Below are 9,643 nucleotides of genomic sequence, written 5' to 3'. Positions count from 1 at the left end.
TTGGTCTGACTTTCCTACCTGGTCGTACGTCAATGGGCTTTTTTAATTCAATTGTTGTGTTGTCTAGGAAACTAGCACGGAGATGTATGACTTCGTCTAACACTCCATTGTTCCGTTGCATTGAACGATTCCCAAGTCATTGTCGCCGCTAAATCTGTGACTTGACTTTGACCTGCAGTAGGTCAGTGACCGTAGAAGGCGCATCTAAATTATTGATACCAAGCGATTTGTTATACAATGTTTTACAGGTATGCAAAAGTTTGAAGTCATTCCGGAAAAATCAGTCCGTGTTATGCTTTGTATTTCTTCACGATTTTTTTCATTTTATCATTACTAACTTCTTGAAACTAGAACAGAAACAAGAAGCCTGCACAAGAAGTGACTCCGTTTGTTTTGAAATCAATAACTTTGGGAAGGAGATGATAAGTGACTGCATGGAATAAACCCGCCAACGCCATTCATTTTGCAATGATGTGGTGCAGCTATTCCAAACCGATAGCACTCAGAGGCTTTGCCATAATTCTTGGGGTTCTGCAGATACTTTGGAAATACCGTGAATGTAGCTTGCAGTTCGCCTGCGGCTATTCAATCTTAAATCACAATCGATTCGTGAAAACATAGCTTTTTACAAAAACGCTTCGCCAGGCTAAGAAACAAAACCCCGATACTTGGCGACGCAGCTTCCATTAACCGCACGGCATCCGCGCCGCGACGCTAACACTAGTCGACAGCCAATGGCCCGACGAAAATATCGACGCACCTTAAAGAGATACCTTTGAATGGTTAAGAGCCTCATTTCGCACGTTTAGAATTAGGTTTTCCGAAGGTAGATTTCATCCGTGGAATTTTTGTATCGATAACAGGAACGGATTAGCGTTTGTAGCACTGCTATCAGGTGCTGGAATCAGGTGTTGGAAGTGGAGGAGTAAAGAATTTTTGTTGTGCGTGTTGTCGCACTGTCTATCTGTTCAGAGGGAGCCTCCAAATGTTTTTCGGAACCTTCAGCCTAGACCATTGGTGGCCTTGCTCCTAGGCTGCAAGCAAGAGGACTCAAAACTGTTTAATGTAATTTGTTCCACTAGTCAATTCTGCAAGAAGATGGGCGAGCTCAGGCAAACATTGATGACAATTTTCGTTTTTGACGTTCTTTTGATCGACTCTATTGAGCACTGATGAGACCCCTTACCTCATTCTGGGGAAGGGGTATTCCGGGTAAGGGTTAAGGGAAGGGCAAGAACTGTTGCCCTTTTCAGAAGGTAGAACACAAGAAGGCACATTACTTTCCCGGTCGGGGGCTGAAAGGTCATTTCGCCCGAAGATGGCGTCTCCACCGGCTGCTAACCTAGCGACATGAGGCGGGGCCCCCTGGTCGATCCGGAGGCCCTTAGAGAGTTCCACGACATTCGTGCTACAACCAAAATTCCTGCCGGTAGGAATGCTGCGACATTAGTTCTACTGCCAATACTTATACACATTAGTGTTACGCGATAATGCATATATTGCCAAAAAAGTTGTACCCAACATTAGTGTCACACGACAAAACTTGTGCTCTGAGACCGCATAAGCTTTTACCCGTCACTACTTCTACTGCAAAACCCCATACAGTCTTTACTTATGCATGTCATTACTTCTACTGCAGTTACTTATGCGTCACATTATTGATACACGGCCAAATTTATACTTCAGAAATGTATGCCTGCCCTTTCTTTGACTGCAAAACCTGATACAGTCTAAAAGAACACGCAATATTACTTCTACTGCCAATTCTTAGTCGTAGCGTGCAAAATGTGTGGACAATTTTCAGGTGTCTGGAAGCAATTCACACGCCAAGGGAGCACCCCAATTGGGCTGTCCTGCAATAAAAGCTCGCGGTGCCGACACGAAAATTATTGATTCATTATGGTGCTTCATTTTGTTTATAAGTCATTCGGGACCTTTAGCCATCCAGTCATTCAGGTCAGGTCAGGTCAGCCATTTGGAATCTTCGGGGCCTCAGGTCAGACCCCTAATCGTCGTCAATCGCCCCCCCCCCCCCCCCCCCTGTGCTCCCCACCTGCGCCACTGGTACGCGACAGCGAGAGACATCGCAGGAGCATTGCTTCCATAAAATCCAATTCCCACACGCCAACATCAGCTAGTCCTTGATCACGTAAATTAAATTCCGAGCAGTGCTTTTGGGGGGCCAATCAGTTTCTCCATCGATTTATCGTGCTTTATGGACCGCGCATCCGTGACATAAATTTAATGTTGTGCAAGGAGACGGCACAGTTGGCGCGGATAATGTCGCCACCCGACGCCAGTAGTGTCACCACCCGGTGTCAGTAGTGCCACCACCCAACGTCAGTAGTGTCGCCACCCGACACCAGCAGTGTCACCACCCGGTGTCAGTAGTGTCGCCACCCGACGCCAGTAGTGTCACCACGTGGTGCCGATAATAAGTAGTGTATGAGTAATACAACTTATATATCAGTAGCTTTTGCAAGCAATTCACTACTCATGGGTCGCTCGGGCCACTGCCCATGCAGAGATTTTGCAAAAGATGTTTAATCACACGATGCATTCATACATGCTCTGGTGGAAGGGGTACAATGTGCTTTCCCCCCCCCCCTGCATTTTTGTCCGGCATTACTCGCAAAGGGTGGGGTGTGGTAACCACAAGCCTTGCAGAGCTGTAGTAAATCGCACAGCCTGATCTTTTGGTACCAAAGTTGATGTGCGTCTTAATGTCGCTGACCTGTAACAGGCCGAAATCACGCCAGTGGCTGTCAGGTGAGTACTTCTTGGGAATCTTAAAGGTGATGCAACAACAGTGTTAGCTGATGTCATACACCACTTTAAGATGGTAATCGACCACTCCAGTCACGACGGCTTCTCGGATGTCGCCTCCACCCTTGCAGACAGACATGCGCTCGCTTGGAAATTCGCTCCTGAGTTTAAAAAATCGCCTTCTCTGACAGCTTAGTTTAAGTGGGAGGGCGAGAAATGACCAGATTGCATCACAAAATCCGCGAAAATGTTTCCGGAGGTCACCATTCTATTACCCATGTGTTTTTTTTTTGCACGTTTGAAACATGTAATTAATATATTGATTTAATTGCCCATTCCGACGTTTCCTGTGAACGGGGCTGCGCAAATCACTGCTCGAGATACAAAATGTTATCAACGGATGGCGTTTGCACGGAGTCTTTTTCCCACGTATGCAAGAAGTATCCCCCGATAAATGCCAAAAGGTACCCCGTTGTCGCACGCACCATGACCGCAATCGTCATCGAGCGGGCGTGTATATACGTTACGGATCATCTCGAAGGCTGGACCGATCGTAAGCGTACATTTCACGGCGATCTGCTCAGCCATCCGTGCTGTACGTCTGGCTTATAGATGCGCACAGACTAAAAGCAGACAGACGTACGCTTGGGAAAGGTGTTTTATGGTAAGACTGAACAAAACACCTTCAATCATCTCCGATCCTCACCTGTCCCTCCCCTCCCCCAATCGTTCACCGGTGAGCGTCTGCGTGAAGACTGCAATTTGGGTTCGGATTTTATCGCAAATCAAGTGTTTTCAGTGTTTTGGTATAACTGGTCAACACTTGGGCAAAGCGACCATCACGAGGTCGGCTGGCAACAAACTGAAGTCAGCCATCTTGGATTGCTATCCACACATGCTAACCGGCTACAAACGGGCTATTGCAGTGGCTAGCCTCATAGGCCGACTGAATGACAGTCCAGTCCGCCGGGATGCCAGCTGCAAAGTCATTCCCGGGAGGGGAGTCACCGGAATGAGTCGGATTGATATAGCCTATGACCGGCCTGAGGCCATCGCTGACTTGACCTGGCGCTCACAAAGAATTCGTGCCAGTTATCACCGATATAATCACCGGTCTTATTGCCACGCCACTGTCCCCTGTCAGCGTCAGGCGACCACCAATGTCAGATTCGCTTGCAGCTACTGCACCTTCTTAATGTCCATCGTTCAGTGTAGTCGGTCTTCACTTATTTACAGGGCTTACGGGGCACTCTAGGGGGCACTCTCGCACAGGCTTTGCTTTTACGGCAGTATGCTCTTGTCCTTCGCCTATGACCTAAGTGAATCTACACGGTGACGGTGGAACCGGCCTGGCTCGCCGATGAAGCCAAGGGTCTGTCAGTGCAGTGACTACCCAATCTTGTCAACAACATAATCTTCAGTTACGTTCACATGTGTATACCCGCACGTAATGTGCTCCGAATGTCCGGGGCGTAGCGACCGGCCCAACAGTTTCCTGCGTGAGGGGTACGCGACTACGGTTAGGGGATCTAGACTAATCCGGTGCAAATAGTAACCATACTTTGGTATGTCACAGCTCTGGACTCACAACCAGGTGACCTCTCTGATACCACCGCTCCAAGGCTACTGGACCGGTACAGGACATCATTTGCGTCTGTAGTACAAATACTCTCAAACCGTCCCACAAGCCGTACATCTTTCGGCGACGCCCTCGTGTCCTGCCCACGGACAATTTATGGTACCCGGTTGGTCTTGAAGCTTTCGCCATTTTGAACACCGATTTTGTTGGTACCTAGGCAAGCGCAGGTTGCTCTGAGCGTCTTAGGCTCACCGGCGGTCCCGAATAACTCAGGCACTGAAGCTAAGGACGGACGGCATCGTGACCATATTAAAGGCCAAGCAGTCATATCAATCACGAAGTGCAGCCCGCGGGCCCGTGGACGCTTTTGAATCTCAAGTGGTCTCCTGGAGCAGGAGGAGGGCCCTCAGATGTGTGGCTTTCCCTGTGTCATGCGTGTGTCTCTGGATTGTCGACACTTGATTCTGCAGAAACAGGCCTGGCTTTGCCGATATGTCTTGGCCTCGATCCCGCGCTGGCTTCACCGCACCCCCGCCTTTTCCTACTCTAATGTAACTACACGTTTAGTTGACGATGTTTGTTAAGATTCTGGACATTTTATCGCCTGACACGAAGCTCGTTTGTCTTTGAATGAAGCGGCGCGGTCGGTGTGGTGATGAACGCAGGGGTCGCGGAGTCGAGAAGTGTTCTCCACGGCAACAGAGCAATTCAACTAAAAACTGGAGCCTACCAAGTGACGTCCAAAGGAAGCAGCAGATGGAAAGCTGTTGAGGAGGAGAGGCCCAGACAAGCACCTGCAACAATACTTGCACTCGACTTGCGGCTTGAGGCGATTCAGGATAGCCGGTCATTGACAACGCTAGCTGAGAACTACCACGGTGTTCAGATCCTAGGAGCAGACATCCTCGGAAAAGCAGCAATAAATGCAGAAAGCGTTTGTCATCCATCAACAAGCACTAGTCAATTATGAAGAAGATTCCGAATGGGCCTGAGAAAACGAAGGAGCTGAAATAGATGAGGGCAAAGGAGGGAAAGAACCAGTGGAAGTGTGCTGACGCCTAAAAATGCCAAAACATGGTGATAATTCGGACGTTGCCGCACGCTAGGCACCAGAAACAGGAAAGACCAAGGCGATGCGTCTGTCCAGAAGCCGGGGAAATGAAAACAAATGCCGTTGGTAAATACGAAAGGTAAATTTTGATGACTTTGTACCGTGAACTTTCAGCGAACTTTGAAAAGCGGCTTTTTATCATTTTTAATGATGATTGTTCAGTGATCAAGAGAGAGCTTCGGAGAGATCACGAGTAAACAGGGTTAAACCTAAAGATAACAACAAAAACAACAATACCTATATTTTGGTACCTTTTAGGTTTTCAATCGACAAGTGTACCAGTTGGCATATGTAAGTCACAGACAACAATTCTCCGTATCTATGCTAAATAAACAACTATCACCCAAGCATGCACTGTGGTAGACTTTACTTTAAGAATGTTGAGCAGAATGTGCGCTTGGCCCTTGAGCACTCTGCGCAGCGTATGTTTTATTACTTGAGCATCACTGACATGAAACCGCCAACCGATCTATGGCATTGATTCTAGCTTCGGCTCTGGCCCCAGATCCGGCTCCGGTTCCGACTCCTGCTCCCGCTCCCAATCTAGTGCCTACTCCTGCTCCTGCTCATGCTACAGGGTTGGTGACGAGCCAGGCGGGTGCGACGCGCTGTGGGCGCGGGTGCGAGCCGGCTGGTACGCATCACCGGCGAGCCCGGTGAGTAAGGGGACGGACGGTGAGGTGCTCGGTGCGGCGGCGAACGCGCACACGCCGCCCAGATGTTCAGCCGCTGTGTCCCACCACATCGAACGATATGTGCAGCACGCGCCGCTGGCCGGGGCGCATATGTGGCAGGCCTTCGGAGGAGTAGAGCGGCGCCAGACCTAGGCTATCGCTGAAGTGCACGTACCGGGTGGGCTTACGCATGCTGGACCTTCACACCTCGAACCGCTTCCGTTGCATTAAAAAACATCAGCAAACTAAGGAACGTGAATGCAGAAAATGTACAGCATTTGTGCAGACATTGCCATTGATAAGACATCGAGATAACTATTCAATGGAGCTCCAAATACCATCGACTGACACATAGTATCACATCACGGGCTGCCAGAAGCACAGACGGCACACAACATCACGTTAAGGGCTGCCAGAAGCATAGACGGCACACGGTATTACGCTAGGGGCTGCCGGAAGCACAGACAGCAGACGGTATTACGCTAAGGGCTGCCAGAAGCACAGACGGCAGACGGCTGCCAGGGACTGCCAGAAGCACATACGGCCATGCCAAAGAGATCATTTGCCCCAACTCAGTAAAATAATAGAAAAAAACTTCGCAGCGGGCATCAGTGCTAATCAAAACGATTAAATACTGATTCCTAAAAACGTGTAATACCCAAACAACGTTGCTCTAGCCAGGTCCCTAGACAACGCCGGTGCTCATTCTCTCACGAAGATTATAAATGCGCATGGTATAAATGTGCATATAAATGTGCGTGTGGTGATAGCAACTAAAGATCCTCGGCGGCTTTAGCCGTTGCTACAACTTTTGATATGAAAGTTGGTAATTATTGCGTTACGCTTCATGGCTCAGTGTAAATCTCCATATTTTCTGCCAATGGCGTGAGCGCTCTGAGTTCAAGTGGGGCTCCAAGGTGTCCGTTAAAGGGAATGCTCTTAAGCAGGATATATTGAAGCATGCATCAGATATGGTGAAATAAGCTCGCTTTTAAATGTCGGTATACTCTAAGTGGGAAAGACAGTTCTAGACAACACAATTGCACTGTTTAGTGAACATGCTCCTTAACACGTCATTTTCTGAATACGTTATCGACCTTACACAGCATTGATTGGGCGCCGATTGACAGCCCTTATATCTGGAAATTGCGCTGGAGTGTCATCAGCTACAGGTGACACTCGCCTGTCATCCGAAGCTGAATATTACACCCGTCGGTAACATTTTGATGATAATCAAACGAATCTCGTTTTCACCGTCAAGACAACTTCTGAAAATGTCATATCATTGCCTTTGAGCACGTGTGTGGTATCCTCGATGACCTGCACCCTTCTCGGCGACACCCGGAACTGCCACTTCAGGCGATATAGGAAGAGGTCATTGTCATCGCAGTGTTCAGAGCATTACCCAGCGGACTGGAGAAGAGGTCCACTTGCTGTCATGGCGACTAATGGTGGGCTCTAAGAAAGCGAATAGCGGCTACACGGGCGATTACGGAACACCAAATTGATTTGACATGGAGTAATGGATTGTGAGTAAAAGGTTTAGAGTTACCTCTTAGGTGCTTCCCTGGACTTTGTTGCTGCCAACAATTGGTCACGTACATTTAAAAAGGAATGTTCCACATTTGTATGAGGTTTTGATCTGAAATAGCCACCTTGGAGATAATTCGGTGCAGTTCACAGCCCTCCCCCTCTAAGAACCTAACACCTCCAGTTCTTAAGCTACACGCCCGCGAAGGTGTGTTTCGAATCCTGCCATTACGTTGGCAATGCGGCGATCAAAGCCAAGAAAAAAATACAACTATCAAGTCTGATATCTGAAAACAACGCCCATGTCCACTAGCTCACCTGCCCGGGTGACATTGTGTGACCTACATAATGTTCTGGTGGAGGTGCGTCTCGCAAGCAGATGTCAAAGTTTCACAAGGATAGCAGTTGGATGTCTGTAAGTGTGACCACCACAACTGGAGGAATCATCCGAGCCTGACGCGGTGCGAAGAGCAACAGTTTTGCGAGGGCAATGACGACAGGACACGAAAACGCAAGCGTGTAGCAACGTGTTTAGATGTGAATGTCGTGTTGCACGACGCCATGTGGTTTACCAAGCTGAGATCGAAGGGTGTTTGGCCATTGAAATGCAGGTCATGACGGATCTCTAAATGTTTAGTTATATCGTCGTGAATATTCAGGTATATACAAAAGCTGCAATCGGTAAGCTACCTTTGAGCAGCTACAATATATGACACAAATAAGCCGCGTGCTAGGCATTCAAACATGCGACCAAAACTATGTCGGCCTCTCCATGTCAAAATAGCGCCCAATGTGACAAGATGAGAGAGGAAACGAGAAGGAGGATCTTGTGTGCGTCGACGATAGCTATAAAAATACACCGTAGGCTTATGCCCGGTTTATAGTCTGCGGCTATGTATACGTGTTCGCCACGTTTAAAAACGCCTGTGAACAAAAGTGAGGATACTGGCTCGTTTGTACTGGGTTTAATGAGTCCGTTGATGTCAAGGTTACGCCGAAAATCATTCTCATCTCCCGTCCCAGGTAATCAAATAAGTGATTTCTTTCACCGTCACTCCATGCCTCTGTCCTTCTTTCCCATTATGGCTCTGCCGCCTCTGTTTTTCTCTCCCGTCCCCGCTGCCCCTGTTCACACCACTCCCCTCTTTGTACCTTCAAATATATTACCCCCCATCTCATTGGAACTCCTACCTCTGTTTTCTTATCCCTTTGCTCTCCCTCCTTCATACTTCTTTCCCGTATATTTCTAGACTACATTATAGAAAAGCATTCATCTCTCTCCGCGTTTTCTCCTTCCTCTTTCCGTCAGTTTAACCCATATTCCCTCTCCCCTCGCCCTATTTCTTCCCATGTGCTCTCCATCTCCCCTTACCGGACACGAGCGACGAGATGATGAGAGGCAGGATGAGCATCTTGAGACTGCGCAGCAGCAGCTCGCCGGGGAAGCCAACCAGCAGCACCACCTCATCCGAGTACTCGGTCTGACGGGCCAGCAGGCCGACCAGTGAGCCCAGGAACACGCCCAGCACGGTCAGCACCAGCAGCAGGTTCTCCCGCACCCAGCGGCGGAAGGCGCTCGGCTGCTGGTCCGCCGTCGTCATCCGGATCGTCTGGCTCCCGGCCTTCTCCGTCTTCTCCATGGCGACGGCTGGAAACAGGAGGAGAGTGTCAGCCGGCTGGGCGCGGCGCTGCTCCAGCTGGTGAGGAGCGTCCTGGGCCGTCAGTCACGGCCGGAGGGCTCGGCCACGTCTGCAGGCGGCTGCTCACGGCGCTGGCGGTGGTGCAGCGAGCGAGAGCATGGCCATCCATGGTCTATCACAGACCCGTGTGGCACTCACGTGGCAAGCGGCAAGTACCTAATTGGTTTTAGCCTTTGCATAAACCAGCTCTCCTTCCCACTCTAGCTGGTTGTGGAGCACCATTTCTATGGGATCACCACTGAGGCCAAGTATTGTAACTTTTGCGACCACTGGAATCAAATGC

General features: G+C 49.2%; 1 protein-coding gene across 1 annotated transcript in view; it reads right to left on the bottom strand.

Moving 5' to 3' along the window:
* Positions 1–9,269, bottom strand: part of LOC119092362 (excitatory amino acid transporter 2) — a 26,684-nt gene extending 17,415 nt beyond the window's left edge. The window contains exon 1 of the mRNA XM_037215326.1: positions 9,033–9,269. Within this exon, the coding sequence (XP_037071221.1) occupies positions 9,033–9,261 (229 nt within the window). The 5' untranslated portion in view covers positions 9,262–9,269. The remainder of the gene's footprint in view (positions 1–9,032) is intronic.
* Positions 9,270–9,643: the final 374 nt, after the last annotated feature.

The sequence above is a fragment of the Pollicipes pollicipes genome, unplaced genomic scaffold, assembly GCF_011947565.3.
Source record: "Pollicipes pollicipes isolate AB1234 unplaced genomic scaffold, Ppol_2.1 Scaffold_3447;HRSCAF=4054_pilon_pilon_pilon, whole genome shotgun sequence".
Taxonomy (NCBI): Eukaryota; Metazoa; Arthropoda; class Thecostraca; order Pollicipedomorpha; family Pollicipedidae; genus Pollicipes; species Pollicipes pollicipes.
Note: the sequence above shows the minus strand (reverse complement) of the source record. Positions and strands in the feature narration are given on the sequence as shown.